The following is a 16,843-nucleotide window of genomic DNA, read 5'->3' on the forward strand; positions in this document are numbered from 1 at the left end:
CAGAAGCAGTGGTTTATGGCAAAGTGGGATACGCTGCTCCCTTCAGGGCAAAGGATTTGGGATTTCTGTGAGTAGTTGGTGTCAGGGGCTGGATATCACAGGGGAATGATTCAAAGGGACTTGAGGACTGGGATGCAACTCTTGTTAACCTGCAAGGCAAAGACATAGCCCAGGGGAGAGCGCTTGAAAGGCAGGTAGTGTTAGGGAGCTAACTCCCAGCCAGGCCCAAGCAAGACTCCCTCATGCTGAAAATGGGATAACAAGGAAACTCCCAGTCCTGGGTACCCCAAGAACCATCACAATATTATTATCCCCTGTTCAGTTAGAGTCCTGTGTTGTAGTGAACACACATTCTAATGGATGAGAACAAGCAGTAATAACTATGTGGGTTGGAAAATATCACTGAGTATTCTCATGGGCTTTCTGTGTTTCTCTTCCCACAGCTCCTATGACTGTCTCCTTGATGACCCCTTTGAACACGATTGGCCCAAACTTCCTGAACTGCCAGGAATCAATTATTCCATGGATGAACAATGCCGCTTTGATTTTGGTGTTGGCTACAAAATGTGCACAGCGGTATGTCCAGAGTGGTTGTTCTAAGGATTAAAATCATTTTATCTAGTTGCTTTCGACCCTTTTCAGTAGCCATAATTTTTTTTTTGAGGGCTGCGGGAGGCGGAGTGAATTGAAACAGCCTGAAGTGCCAGTAAAATGTGTATCCAGACTCATTTAGGACCACTCTGGGGGGTTCATGAAAATGTAGGAGCCTATAATGCCTAGTTTTACCAAAATTGATAGTAATTCTCATGGAGGAACATCAGTGTGGTGTGTTTAAATCATGGTAGTATTGTAGTCAACTTAGTGTTAACCAGTGTTTAACATTAATGAAATGTGATGATAGTTAATGCCCTGATTGCTGCTATGAACAATATCAGTAACGTGATCGTTAATCTCATTGAATAAATGTCTTGGTCTTGTTAATACATTTCAGTTTCGAACCTTTGACCCATGTAAGCAGTTGTGGTGTAGCCATCCAGACAATCCATACTTCTGTAAGACTAAGAAAGGGCCTCCACTCGATGGCACAGAATGTGCCCCTGGGAAAGTGAGTATATTATGTTTTCAGTATCTGTTTATTTTAAACTGTCAGGATAGATCTCGTGTGGGGGCTTCATCCCAGAAGTTCCCTGACTTCAGTGGGAGGAATGAGGCCAAGGTCATGAAGAAGGAGGAACTATACAATGTGCACTGTTCAGGGCTCATCTTAGGAGCAATTCAGATTGTGGTGTGCTTTATGAAATGGTGTTGGAAGCCAGAAGATCGAAGCCCAACTTTAGAGCTAACCTTGCATCAGTGTCTTCTTGTGGGCTTTGCATTACATTTTTGGAGTCTTGTTTCATCTGAAAACTGCCCAGAAAGTAGCAGTGGGAAGCCACTGTAGCAGACTTTGCCCTTACTCTGGGATTGAAGTAGTTACTCTTAAACGGTGGTGCTTGCGGTCCAGACATCCTGTGGCTAACGGAGTACTAATGTGCCTGGATTAACTGTTTTTCTTTTAATATCGCCAGTGGTGGGTCCCTGCTTTTTAACTCTCATTTTTAATTAGCAGCTTACATGCCTAGAAATGTTTGTTTAGCAAATTCTGTGTACTTTGAGATACAGAGAAGCTGCTTATGCCATCCAAATATGCCATAGCCAGCAGCAAAAAGTGCACTGTCGGATGACTAACCCTCTATCTCAGTGTAAATGGACATTAGAAACAGTACAGTATGAGCAAAAGGTCCTACGCTGCTCTTTGGCGTTGTATCTTGCAAAACAAAACAAAAAAATTAAAATGCTGGTGCTGAATGGAGGCCAAAAAGAAACAACCAAAGAGTCTGGTCAGGCTAACTAAGGGCTGGATTGTATCCAGCTCTACGTGCTGGAGCCAGGGAGGAAGCAGGTGTACAGCGCATGCATGCTGCCCCGCTCTGCCTACCTGTATTGCGCGTCACAGCACAAAGGGTGAGCAGCCTCCACAGGTCTGCTACTCCCCTCCTCCTTAAGGCTCTTCCTCCATCCGAGAGCGGCGAGTCTGAGGCCTAGTCTGTGCCTAGGGCAGTGCACCTACAAGCTGCCCCTTACAATGGGTGATTGTTACAGGAAAATCCAGCCCTGAGCATTGTTCGTAAGGTTGCTGTAATTCCACTTGTTTGTTTCTCGCCCGGGTCTCCTCAGTGGTGCTATAAAGGTCACTGTATGTGGAAGAACGCTAACCAGCTGAAACAGGATGGCAACTGGGGATCCTGGACAAAGTTTGGCTCCTGCTCACGAACCTGTGGTACCGGCGTTCGCTTCAGAACACGCCAGTGCAACAATCCAATGTAAGTCTGGAAGACTCTCCTGAACTGGCATTTCCCATTGGTCTGGAGTTTTTATAGGTGTAGGATGCAGTGTGAATGACATTCACACCTGGGCAAAGGGACTGCCACAGTTCTGCAGTGCAGCAGGAGTGCAGTGGTTTTACTGTACATGGGCTGGTGGATACCTGCAGATAGGGCACACAGGGACGCCACACACCTGAACTCAGTGGAGCTGGGCTCCATGCCAGTTCTGCACACAAGACAGTGGGTGAGTTGAGCATTGTGGGGAGGGCATAGAGAGTCACAGGGTTGTGGCCATTGGGTCTGAGATTACCTGGAGCCAGTGCTGCAACCTTTGTATAGAGGGGCTATTCCAGTGATTTGTATGGGCACCATAGAGGGGCTATAAAGTTACAACATACCCCATCCAAAGAACTGGACGTTTTATTCCATTGACTCTAACCCCCCTGCAACCAGTCTCTTTGCAGAGGATTGGGAGGATGGGATCATCTTTGGAGAATTCTAGAATTTCCAGAAACAAATCACTGACAAAAACATCTACATGATATTAGGAAATGTAAAAGAGTGGAGAGAAGGTGGAGTGTGGCATCTACAGCCTGCAAGACCTATTGTTAGATGACAACTAATGCAAGAATTTTCTCTGTGTTTCAGTTACGTTATCTGATTATAAATGTGCACACACCATTGCATCTGAAAAAGTTCCCGCTTGGGCATGGGCTTGCTGCACGTTTAGTTACCTGACCAGCACACGCACATGTCACTTTGCAAGTGCGAACGCGTAGCTTTGCAATTTACTTGTTCTCCCGGTGTTTTTACAAGCTCACCCATTCCACCGGCCTTTGAAAATTTGGCCCTGAAAAGTAAGATGAATGCTTTGCTGTGGGACGCTCCTCTGCTCTTGCTGTAGCTGTTTTTCACTCCACTCCTGATGTTCAAGGGTTTTAAAAGCCTTTTAAACCTTTTTCCCCCTTAGGCCCGTCAATGGTGGTCAAGATTGCGCCAGTGTCAATTTTGAGTATCAGCTTTGCAATACAGAAGAATGTCCAAAGCACTTTGAGGACTTCCGAGCACAGCAGTGTCAGCAGCGTAATGCCCATTTCGAGTATCAGACGAGCAAACACCACTGGCTGCCCTATGAGCACCCTGATTGTAAGTGCAGTTACACTTCTGTGTTTAAACCTCATCGCCTGCAGGGATCTCACTCTGCTGTACAGCACATCGGGATCTGAAGGTGGTGTCGGGCCTCTGCCACTTCCAGAAATAATAAGTGTTAAAATGTAAGTAGGTGAGAATAAAAAGAGGAGAAATGATGGTCCAGAATGAAGTGATAGTGGGTGTAACCACAGAGACAGTGCTGTAACCCCCCAAGCCCAGCGTACTCACAGCTTTCCCATTGGTGTGGATTTGATTCTGCACAGTGCTGAGGGCTCTGAGCTCCTGCTGTGGGAGCCAGTGGGAATTGAAGGCACTCAGCACAAGCCCTGTTAAGGTTAGGGTGTGACAAGGTTCTGCTCAGATGCTCAAAGGCTCTTCCTAGCACCAATGTGCATCCCTCCCTCATATCTACATGAGAGTGACAGGTGGGGCTTGGTTACACTTGCAAGTTAGAGCGCATTAAAGCAGCCCCGGGCACCCTAGCTCACTCCCTGTCCACACTAGCAAGGCACGTAGAGCGTTCTGACTCCACGGCTTGAGCGCTCCTTTTACTCCACCTCGGCGAGAAGATTAACACTTGTTGCATAGTGGCTGAAACGCCCGGGCGTCAGCGTGAACAAGGTGTTGCATTACTGCGCTCTGATCAGCCTCTGGAAACATCCCATAATCCCCTTAAGTCAAGTGGCCACTCTTCTCATTGTTGTGGAATCACTGTAGGAATGCAGACATGCCCTTTGAAAGTTCTGTTTCTGACAGCCGGCTGCTTATTTGCTCCGAGACAAAGCAATCATTACTTTGGAATGCTGTGGGGGGGGCAGGGGGAGGAGAGGTGTGCTGCTGTCTGAACTTACAAGACAGCATGCTGACATGCTCTCAGGCCCCCCATAAGCCCACTCTCTCTCCCCCCACATACACACAACACACTCCCTGTCACACTCCACCCCACCCCCATTTGAAAAGCACACTGCAGCCACTTGCATGCTGGGATAGCTACCACAATGCACCGCTCTCTGTGGCTGTTGCAAGAGCAGCTAATGTGGCCATGCCAGTGCGCTTGTAGCTGTCAGTGTGGACAGACTGCAGCACTTTCCCTACTGCACTCCACGAAGGCTGGTTTAACTCACAGCGCTCTACATCTGCAAGTGTAGCCATGCCTGTTGTCTAATCATTCCTGGTGCTCTCGTCCACATCAGCTCAAATTAACAAATGTGCTGTCCTAATGGCATTGCTTTAAAATCTCTTCAGTATTTTTTCCACTTTTCTATACTCCCCAACCAGAGCCTAGCAGACCTTGTCTATTATTAACACCAGTTAACCTTTCCCCTTTCGGTTAATTATAGTGAACAATGGCAGATGCAAATATAAAAATTGGATTGTCAGACCAGCAAAAGGTACCACAGAACTCTCTGGGTTGCTGCCAGCAATTTGTTCTCTATGTTTTATCTTGTAGAATACAGTTTTATAGTATTTTGAATATGAAATTAGATGACATCTAGAAATATGGTTAGGGCTGGGGGGTTTCAAAGGAACTTAAGGGAGTTAGGTGCCTAATTCCCATAGGCTCTTTTGAAACTCCTGGCCTAGATTATTCTGCCACTCAGCAATATCTTATACTGACCCTGCCTTTCAGTTGGGATCAGAGCGGATAGCTGCTTTTGGAATAGTTTCAGGCCTAGTCCTGTGCAATCCTGTCCAAGGGAGTTGATTTCCATGAGAACTGAGGGTGCTTAGCCTCTCAAAGGACTAGAAACATTACACATATGAAAGCTAATAATAATAATTAGTGTACCTCATGCGGAGAATTGAGCACCAAGCATCTGAATTCAGGCACAAGGTTTCACAGCTGTCTAAGGCTCCTTTTTATTTACCCCATACAGCATTCCTGTTGTTACTGATTTAAAACTTTGTGGGGTTTGGTTATTTGTTTTCTAAAGCATGTTTGGGTTGTTGAAATACACACAGTTAACACTATTTCCCTGTTATTCAGCCAACAAAAGATGCCACTTATACTGCCAGTCCAAAGAAACTGGAGATGTTGCTTATATGAAACAGCTGGCACATGACGGGACTCGCTGTTCTTATAAAGATCCATACAGCATTTGTGTGCGGGGAGAGTGTGTGGTGAGTGAAATTTACTTATGATTGTTTTGTTGATTGTACAGCGTTATTGGATAATCATAATTAGAGCTGATCAAATACCGTACTATTCAACAAACAGCATATGATATGGATTTTCTGAACATGAAATGTTCACCAAATCATATTTTCCAGGAGCCCCCAATTTTAATTAAAATCATAGTTATACTACAGGTTTATTTCTTACAAATACTCTGATTGTCTAAATAATTCTTTTTAAGCCAGTTGCTTCTACTGCTTTTTTGATACATTTTTGTGTGTAATAACAGCTTAATTGATCACCGTCCTCTTCAAATATGTTAAGGGCTCTTATGAAGAGGACGGTGATTAATTGGTCTCCATGTCCACTGAAGGTAGGACAAGAAGTAATGGGCTTGATCTGCAGCAAGGGAGATTTAGGTTAGATAGAGGAGGTATTGTTTCATATTCTCTGTGTATATATAAAGTCTGCTACAGTTTCCACAGTATGCATCTGATGAAGTGAGCTGTAGCTCACGAAAGCTCATGCTCAAATAAATTGGTTAGTCTCTAAGGTGCCACAAGTACTCCTTTTCTTTTTTCTAACTCTCAGGGCAGTTAAGCTCTGGGATGGGCTTCCAAGGGAGATTGTGGAATCCCATCATTGAAGGTTTTCAAGAGCATGTTGGACAAACACCTGTCAAGGTTTACTTGGTCCCACCACAGTGTAGGGGCTAGACTTGATGACCTCTTGAGGTTCCTTCCAGCCCTATGTTTCTATGATTCTAAGTGAAAAGAAATTCTGCCTGAATTTCTCTGTTGCCTGTTCCTTTTTTTATAATCCATTTTAGTAGTGGGTTTAATACAGGAATCAGTTCATAGCTTTCACTGTGTTATTCAATCTCAGTCTTTCAAGTATTTTTATATTTGATTACATCAGTTGTTGGGTGAACTTTCCTTTCCACAGTGATATTTATAATGGGGAAAATAAAAAACCCAATGCTCCTCTTACTCTCCTCTCTCCAGAAAGTGGGCTGTGACAAGGAAATCGGTTCCAACAAAGTTGAAGATAAATGTGGGGTCTGCGGTGGAGATAATTCTCATTGCCGAACGGTCAAAGGGACCTTTACCCGAACTCCCAAAAAACCCGGTAGGCTGAGCACTTTCATGCACCCAGATATATGCCATGTTGTCATTAGTGTTCATTAATATAGACTGGTTAGAAAAACGTATCCTCACCTGCTTAAACAAAGTTGCAAGACTGTATACAAAAATAGTACGTTCTTTGACAGCAAAATGCATATGTTTTAAAAACATTAAATATTAATTATTTTTGTTGTTTGAAGGCCCTGTTAAGACAACCTGGCTAAACTAGAATATCTAATATCCCTGTGTAGAGCATATTTAGTTTTTCAGTCAGTCATAAGATGGCTCTAATCAGTGGTAAAAATATGATCTTTGCTAAACAAAAATAACCTGTAAGGCTAATAGTGAAACATGGAAAAAAGATCAAGACCCTAAGCCTATTATTTTCCATTTCTGGTTAGCAGATTTAGGGCCAGATCCTGCACCATTGCCACCAGTTGGGCCTGCTTCTCAGTTACACTAAACACCCCTTTACGCTACTCTGGCAGCATAAAGGGGGTATAGGTATAATCATCCTTGCTTTAGCACCTCTTTACTCTCTCAGAGGTCTTAGTATATATGAGAAACAGGCCCAATTGAGTTCAGTAATAGAGGATTGGGACCTTAGTGTGACAGGTGTTTTAGCATGTTAAGTCTGAACATTTATTCAGGGGATGAAAAACACCATTTAATGATTAATATTTATTTTATTCAATGTGACTTTTGCACCTGTTTCCCTCATCACACACATTTCCCTCTAACCTCTCTAAAGGTAACTATTAAAAAAAACAGGGCGAGCTTATATTTTTTCACAAGCTTCTCTAATGAAATTTAAATTGATTGGCAAAAGGCATGTGTACAAATCCAGAGGTCTGTCAATACGTGTGTGTTTGGTGTCAAGTTGGTTTTGTGTAGAAAACTCCCAAATTGAAATGCCTTGGCCAAGGGGCGAAAAAATGAACACAACCAAAATTCCCATACCCATTTTTGTGTGGGAACTGAAGTAATTCTGAATTGAATGTGCAAGTACTTTTCAGGGGCACCTTCATGTTTTCTGTAATTTTTCTGGTAGCGGTTTGAGATGAAGTGGAATGTGTGTATGGTAATGATCAATTAGTTGAACAGAAAAGATGTCAAGGTTGACACGCACTCCCCTTAATAAAATGGGCCAAATTCAGTCCTCCAATACTCATGCCTGATACCAAAATCACTGGGAGCTGTACTTACCTAAGTGCAGAAGTGTCTCAGTTCATTTAAATGAGACCGTCACTTTACTGGGATGTTTCATAGCATAATGATTGCAAATGATAATGACTGCTGCACACATGAGACAGTATTACCAAATGTTCAGCTGTACATAGATGCATCAAGTCAGTTCCAAGTGGTTCAGTTCTTTTTGTAACCAGGTGTTAAAAATGGGAGTGAAATTGTAAGCTCCAACCATAAAGTTACCAAATTAAAGATTAAAAGAGGATGTGTTCTATGAGTAATGAGGAAATGAAGGGAATATTAGTTTTATTCCTGTATATTATGCAGTGCGTTGTCTACCATCTTAAGGTTTTTTGAACTGTTTTTATTTTAGTAAAATGAGGTAAGACCTCTTCTTTTAGTGGCAAACCCTGCCCATCCCCTCCGGGTCAGAGAGAGCAGAGGGAAGCCCCACGGGGATCTGTATCCTAAGCATGCCATGGAGCACAGTTGGCTGTTCTGCAGCACAGAGGGGTTTGGGAAGGAGCAGGGAGGAAGCTGAAGGAGGGGTAGGAGTAGTGTACCTGTGTCTACAGCTATGCAATTTCAAATGTTGTTAAGTGATGCCGGTGAAACTGTGCCAGATTTGCACCAGCATCGGTGATTGCAGAATTTGGTCAATAGCTAGACAGCCCAATTAAAATTAGATGAAAATAAGGTAGTGTATGTGGCAGTAAAATGGGGCAAGGATTCCACTGGTGAATATTTTATAAATTATCACCATCTATTTGGAATATTCGACCTGTTCTCCAGACCAATGGAGAGACAAGACACTATTTTTTTTAAACAAATGACGTGCTTTGTAAACTCCTTACAAAACACAAGCTATTTAAAAATGTGATTGTTTTCTCCACCTCTTTTGCGGGCTGGGATGAATCAAGACAAGACAGATTATGTGGGGAAATCAATCTACGTGTAAGGTATTGACATAGGGAATATACATACACTGTATGAATACACACACGCATTGGAATGGGATGGAAGACAGCACATTGGAGCCATATAAGTAAACCTCTGTATTTCTGGAATCAGTAGTAGTTCATGATTTCTGGCACAGTTAAGTTCTTAATAATCAGAAATAGAGATGGTCAAAATTGTCCCAATTTTTTCATTTAAAAACTTATTTTTCTGTGGCATGGGTATGATTGTGTGAGAAAGCATAAACAGTCTTCCAGATGTCTGAAACGCAAATGTCTTGTGGGTGATCAATGTTGTTAAGTAGCTGTTTGGAAAAGGCAGCCAATTATTCAACCCCAAACTGATGTTTCAATGCTAGCGTAACATCTAGTGCTTTACCATAACTGGCAATATAGTTATTAAAAGACTAATCAAACTCTTCCAACAGGGAAACATTTAAGCAAGAGGTGCCAAAGAGAATTCAAGTTGCTGGAAAATGAAATCTGCAAGTATCCAACTTAAAATCACCTACCTGATTTTTCATTCATACTTAGGCTCACTTTCATTGACTATTAAAATTTGCTGGATATTTCTAACAATATTTTAAATGCATTTTGAACTTCAGCACATACTGTAACCATGTAATTTATATTCTGCATTTGTAAAATGCACCTGGCTGACATTATAGTCAATGAAACAGCAAGACTCAGTTCCCAGAACACTAATTAAAGACATTCTATTTAAGGGAAGACAAGAGGAGCATTCACTTTGCCCAAAGGAGCTCGCAATATTTCCCTCTCTGAAACAAGGGAGTCTAAAAATATTCTGGGTAAGTTTCGCCTGGTTGCAGAAAGATGGGCATCGATGACAACTGCAATACTCTTGCTACACTTCTCACTTCCAGCTAGTCACTTACACATATTGCAAGAACAGGCAAAAGCTTTATGTTTCATATGCTTGATCACTGATAAGTAAAAGGATTAGTATATTCTGCTTGTGCAGATTAGTATAACCCTGTCATCCATCAGCCTATAGTGTTAATTTATATATTCATAGCTCTTCATTTTCTTCACCAGTTTTCCATGTATCTGTGGTATGCTACAGATACACGAATCAAGAGTACAGGTGGAACTTCGGACCAAAAGTCCTGATTGTTAAACTTGAATTAGTTAAGCTTTTATTTGCTCAGTGCAATTAGGAACTCAACTCTTTCCCCATCTGTTTACAATGATTCTGTAGTAGGACTGGAATTGATATACTTTATTTGGAAACACAGCATATCAGAGTGAGCAAGAGATATATTTACTTATATGGCATATTTTATAAACATGGATACGTTTTAGGGATATGCTGTATGTTAACACGAAGAAGATTTTCTTGGTTAAATGTACATACATGAAGACAAGTGTACCATTTAAAGTTGTTCAAACTCTCAGTCAAATTGTAGGCAAAGAAATACGAAAATACTATGTATTAAAACATTGATGCCTGACATTTTTAAACATGATAAAATTTGTTCACATTCAGTTCTTATAAAACATGTTCTCATTTGAACCCTGCTGCAACATAATTTCTTGATCGTGGGTGGAGAAAAATGTCCATAACTCTTACTGGTTTTTTCCCCCTTGGTGGAAAGCTGAGAATATTACTCTTCCTGCTGAAACATTGTCCTAAACAATTCACTTGGGGTTAGATTTAATTAGGAATTATATCTTAGAGCATCAATGATCAGTTTGGAAAGAATTTTTAACTCTAAATATCAGGTAGCATCCCAATAAGGGAGGAGTGGCACCAGTTTAACTTAAGGTGTGATTTTTAAATTGGCTGAAGACCACTTTACTTCTGTATGAGTGTCTCTACACTGGGATTAACGTGCTTTAATTTTACACATTTTCAGTTCTCATCCTGAGATGCAGTCCCGTTTGAAACAGGGCTACGTTAACGTGAACTAAGGCACCTTTTAGAGTGTGCTAGCGGGCTCTGCCAGGGGGATTTTGAGCACAACACTTTAGAGTGCTTTACACATTGCACCTCTCTGGTGCACTTTGGCTTGCCAGGTTGACCAACCCTTTAGAGTTTCACAGAGTTAAGCAAATACAAGAGACCTGAACACCATTAAGTCATAAGGCTGAAAGGTGACAAAGAAAAGCAATCAGAAAGGCCTGTTTTAATTCTGAGAAACATAGGAAACATACATTTTTGCCTGAATTTGTTAATTGTTATGGTCTTAAAACAACATAACAAAGTAAGTGGCTAAGGTTTGTAACAGTGTCTCTTTTTTTTCCCTAAAAGAGAAAAAAGTGCAAGACAGCCTAATCAGATCAATTACAAACCTATCTGAAGCTGCTTGTAGGTTAATGGATACCCTCTTCTGCAAGTTGAAGCTGAATAATATAGTGCCCTACTAACCATCGCTATTACTTTTTGTTTTTCTTCTTTGCTTTCTTCAATGACTACTACACATGCCAAAGGGTACCTTAAGATGTTTGATATCCCCCCTGGTGCTAGACATGTGTTTATCCAAGAAGACGAGGCTTCTCCTCATATTCTTGGTAAGTGTTTCTCGCCTCAGGTTTGGTCCTTGTGCATGAAAGTTAATGTCAAACAATTGGGCATGCATTGGAGAACCTGAGAAATGAGAGAACCGTCAACTTAATTGTGTTTATTGCATTGTAAGACAATAACAAGCTAAAGGCTTTGCTGGTTTCCTTGTGATTTGACAATTGCATTTACGAGGCTGAATCCTACTGTACAAACTTAGTAATTATGTTTGTTTCTCATCTGAATTTTCTAGAAACTCAAACTGATCCTCATTAGCACTTTTTGCACTAACAAGGAGCTATTGATCAAATTGAACGTGCATTATTAGTCAGTTTAACAGGTTTCAGAGTAACAGCCGTGTTAGTCTGTATTTGCAAAAAGAAAAGGAGTACTTGTGGCACCTTAGAGACTAACCAATTTATTTGAGCATAAGCTTTCGTGAGTTGCATCCGATGAAGTGAGCTGTAGCTCCCGAAAGCTTATGCTCAAATAAATTGGTTAGTCTCTAAGGTGCCACAAGTACTCCTGTTCTTTTAGTCAATTTCAAGGGACACTGTCAGGCTAAAAAAGTATATAGGATATTACTATATTAATATAATTTAGCACACTTTAATTTCTTACGTAGAGTGGGTTGTAAGCAACACCTTATGTCATTACATGGAAAGAAGAAATCTTCTTAACTCGTAAATATTTTTGCTGTTTGTTTACATTTACATTTCTCTCGGACAATGAAAGTGACTACCAATTTCACTTTTGTTTCAAGTCATTTTTGTCTAGTCACTTGTCCCTTTCTCATGCACTAGGGACCTGATCCAAAGGTAGAATTTTCCACTGACTTCAGTGGTTTCTAGATTGGGTCCTAACACAGTGCTGCAGTGTCCAGGTTGCAAACATTGTAGGGAAAGTTTTGTTTTAAAAAAACGAAAACCAAATTTTGCATTAGAATAAAGCAAAAGTAGGGGAACATTTCTGCTGGTTTTCAGGCTTGTGAAAGCTTATTTGTAGAAACCTTAAATTTTGGATCAGATGTGACCTGACCGTGTACCTTTTCAATACAGAGCTACTCTGCCTTTATAGTAAATAGACTCCATAGAGCTAATAAATACATGATGCATGGCTTTTGCATTTTATTTACTGTAGTTATGATAATTTACAAGATTTTTCTCTAATTTTATGTCATAGTTTTGTTGTGTGTTTAGAAAAATGATTTGTCTTTTTCTCTCTCTGATTATTTTTTAAACTCTAAACAACTAATGATTTGTAAACTATACACTTCCAGGATAACAATAACATCCACATCATGGTTATTTCTTTCACGTCTTACTCTAGGAAACTAGAAACATTATCTCCCAAAGTGCATGAACATCTTAGTTGTTTGTTATCAGATGTTTTATTGTGCGTTCTGTTCTCCCTTACCTTGTAATGGTGGTTCGATCTGTTGCATCCTTTTTCTAATCCTTGAACCCCAGAATCAGATGGCGTGTGTTTGTAAAGTTAGCATGTATGGGTAGAATATAAATATACAAAAGAAAACAACCTTTCAAAAAGTACTAGAAAGGGAAAGTAAATATTAATCACTGTGCTGCAAAACCTATGGATTTCACAACCTTGGCAATACAAAGACGTATAATGTTACTGTTATGCTAACATGCCCTTCAATACCCAAAATACTTGTTTAGGTCGCCTCCAAAACTTTCTATGAAAACTAACAGAATTGGCCATTTTAAAGGTTTGGCTTGAGTCTAGAATTAAGCTTCCGTAAAATAAAATATGTATCTTTCATATGTATATCTACATCTATCTAACTTCATCTGATCCATGTGCATTAGGAGATACAGATATTGGCAGTATATACATTGTCAATCTCTGTATCCCCAGACTGTAGTTTAGTGGCAGTATGGGTTTAATGTAGGAATTGCAGCTTTGGGTATAGGCTCCAGTCCCTGAGCTGATGGAATGTAGCACTTGCCAAAGGTGATCTGCTTTAGATCCTTGGAAGGAGTATCATCCATTCCCTGAGCACAGATTTATGAGTTTTTGGCAAAGCCTCCACTCTTTGGGTTGGAGGAGGAGGCATGCTAGAGAGAGATGGGTTCAAGAGTGCTGAATGGAAGAGACAGGAGAACTTGAGTATTTTTGGATTAGGAATAGCAAAAACTCCTCAATTCCCAAAGACCTGCTGCAAAATGCAACATTTAAAATAATAAGCGAAAAGGGCTTTATAGAATGCTGCTTGTCTCATTTCATGTGAACCCCGGTGACTGCAGATTACATGACAGGAAGCACAATTGCCACTGTTTTCACTTCCTTTTAGCCATTAAGAACCAGGCTACTGGACACTATATTCTGAACGGGAAAGGGGAGGAGGCCAAGTCACGGTCCTTCATTGATCTTGGTGTGGAGTGGGAATACAACATAGAAGATGACATAGAAACTCTTCATACTGATGGGCCTTTGCATGATGCTGTTGTTGTATTGGTAGGTTATGTCAAGGGGTTGGTTTTTATTGTTGTCGTGTTTGTGTGTGGCCAAACTACTTCTTTTTATTTAAAAAAATAATGTTAAATCTTAGAGTGGGATAAGTGTGTAATCTCTATTGGAAAACATGCATGCGTATAATGGTTTTTGAGAGAGCCGATGGGCAGAAGCTCTGTCCACACTAGTAGTAAGAAAAACAAGTTTTAAGAATAGTTTTACTGAATTCACTTTCAGAGGCAGTGTGCAGTGTCCACACTACTGCATCATAAGCACCCATTTATTCATACAACAGTAACAAGCTACCCATAGGCATAGTACAGTGCCCGCTGACATCACGGGCCATTGGATCAGGCCCCATATTAGTCAGAAATGTGTTTGCGACCAGCCCCTCCCTCAAGCAGAGTAGGAATGTGACCATGCAGCATGGCCAGTCTACACAGCTCCAGTTCAGTAATCCAGAGCTAGGAAGGATCAGTATTTGGTCCTATGTAAACTCTCCCAGTTTAGACTCATTAGAGGCATATTTTTCTGTGTTGATCATACTAATTTTTGTACTAAATATGAAGGTAAAGATCAATACGTTTTTCAACTACTAAGCACCGCCCACATGTCCACAAACTGGTTTGTTGACACGGAAAAGAATAAATATGTGCTCCATTTCTATTGGATCTTTTATAGGTCATTCCTCAAGAGAACGACACAAGATCTAGCCTGACTTACAAATACATCATTCATGAGGATTCAGTACCCACTATCAACAGTAACAACGTTCTTCAGGACGAAGTAGATACTTTTGAGTGGGCTTTGAAGAGCTGGTCCCAGTGCTCCAAACCTTGTGCTGGAGGTAAACAGAGATGCAGCAGCTTCTCGTGATTCATGTTAAATTAGGAGGAAGAAAAAGAGTAAAAGATGGGGCCTACATTTTCAAAAGTGATTAAAAATATTTGGTGCCTCAATTTTTGGGTTGCCCAAGTTGAAACACTTTAAATGTCTGGGTTTTGGAAAGTGTTGCACTCCGTCCTGTGAAATTGGGCACCAAAAAACCACTGGTACCCAAAATCAGCTCATCACTTCTGGAAATGTAGATCTCGATGTTTATTTCACGGCAGTATGAACGTTCTGTGGCACTGCTGGTATTCCTGACAGTTCGAATGGGAAGTATCATAAATGCCACAGTAACTTGAATTACTACAGCCTGGCCTAGTGGATAGATCCCTGGACAGACTCAAGAAACCTGGGGGCTGTTCCCAGCTCAGCCACTCACCTGCTGGGTGAACGTGGGTAAGTCCTTTCTACGCCTCGGTTTCCCTTGAGTAACATTCTATTGCCTCAGTGATCCAGGTGGTCAGAATTTGTTGATTGTAATGGTTCCTTCTGGCCTTAAAATCTATGAAAATACCATGATTTTAATAGCATCATTATCTCTCTAATATACTGTAGAGTTACTCCAGATAATTCTGAATTTTATATCCCCAAACCATTTTGTGCTTGACATAGTAACGAAAAGCAGTAGTATTTAAATATAATGTAAATGTCTTTCGGACGGTTAATCCTAAAATAGTCCACAAACATTGCAATTAAACAAAAGTGTTTGAGAAGGGGCAGGACATTTTTACTAATTGTCACACAAAGTTACTTTCTGAAATATTTTCTAGGTTTCCAATACACGAAATATGGGTGCCGCAGGAAAAGTGATAACAAAATGGTTCACCGCAGCTTCTGTGAAGCCAGCAAAAAACCAAAGCCTATTCGTAGAATGTGCAATCTGCAGGAATGCACAGAGCCACTGTAAGTATGGATAGATGAAATGTGTGCCTCAAATGATAGTTCATGATTCTAAGAAATGGGTAGGAGGGAAAAGTGGAGAATAAAGACCATGGACTTCCAGAAGGCAGACTTTAGCAAACGCAGAAAATTGGTAGGTAAGATCTTGTGGGGCGCAAGTCTAAGGGAAAAAAAGAGTTGGCAGTTTTTTTAAAGACATCATTAAGGGCACAAGAGCAAACGATCCCAACATCTAGGATAGATAGGAAATATGGTAAGAGACCAGCCTGTCTTAACCAGGAAATTTTCTTGAATTTCAGGTTGTTGAAGGAGAGAATACACTTATAAAGTTTACAGATACCATCAAGCTGGGAGGGGTTGCAAGTGCTTTGGAGGATAGGATTAGAATGCGAAATGGTCTGAAATAAATAGGAAGAAATTCAGTAAAAGTAATACACTTAAGTAGGAATAATCAGTTGGACAAATACAAAATGGGAAATGACTGCCTAGGAAGGAGTACTGCAAAAAAGAATCTGGATTTTACTGGATCACAAAACCTATATATGAGTCAACAATGTAAGACTTGCAAAAAAAGTGAACATCTTTCTGGGATATATTGGCAGGAATGTTGTAAAGAAGACATGAAAAGTAATTCTTCCACTCTTCTCAGCACTGATTAGAACTCAACTGGTATATTGTGTCCAGTTCTGAGCACCACACACTCGGAAAGATGTGAACAAATTGGAGAAAGTCTGGAGGAGAGCAACAAAAATTATTAAAGGTCTAAAAAACATGACGTACAGGGAAAGATTAAACAAACGCAATTTTTTTTCAGTCTGGAGAAAAGAAGACTGAGGGGGACATGATAACACTCAAGTACATAAAAGGTTGTTATAAAGAGGAGGGTGATAAATTATTCTCTGTAACCACTGATGACAGGACAAAGTAATGGCCATCAATTGCAGCAAAGGAGACATTAGGAAAAACTTCCGAAATGTCAGAGTGGTTAAGCACTGGAATAAATTGCCTAGGGAGGTTGTGGAATCTCCACCATTGGAGATTTTTAAGAACAGGTTAGACAAACACCTGTCAGGATGATCTAGACAATAGTTAGTCCTGCCTCAATGCAGGGAATTGGACTAGATGACCTATCAAGGTCCCTTCCAGTCCGGTATTTC

At 40.8% G+C, this 16,843-nt stretch overlaps 1 protein-coding gene across 1 annotated transcript in view; it reads left to right on the top strand.

Moving 5' to 3' along the window:
• Window positions 1-16,843, top strand: part of ADAMTS3 (ADAM metallopeptidase with thrombospondin type 1 motif 3) — a 194,825-nt gene that overhangs the window by 168,954 nt on the left and 9,028 nt on the right. Inside the window, 10 exon segments of the mRNA XM_048847260.2 lie at window positions 444-576; window positions 992-1,105; window positions 2,218-2,363; window positions 3,337-3,512; window positions 5,506-5,639; window positions 6,639-6,762; window positions 11,354-11,434; window positions 13,738-13,901; window positions 14,580-14,745; window positions 15,557-15,689. Of these exon segments, the coding sequence (XP_048703217.2) occupies window positions 444-576; window positions 992-1,105; window positions 2,218-2,363; window positions 3,337-3,512; window positions 5,506-5,639; window positions 6,639-6,762; window positions 11,354-11,434; window positions 13,738-13,901; window positions 14,580-14,745; window positions 15,557-15,689 (1,371 nt within the window).

Source organism: Caretta caretta, chromosome 4 (assembly GCF_965140235.1).
Source record: "Caretta caretta isolate rCarCar2 chromosome 4, rCarCar1.hap1, whole genome shotgun sequence".
Lineage (NCBI taxonomy): Eukaryota > Metazoa > Chordata > Testudines > Cheloniidae > Caretta > Caretta caretta.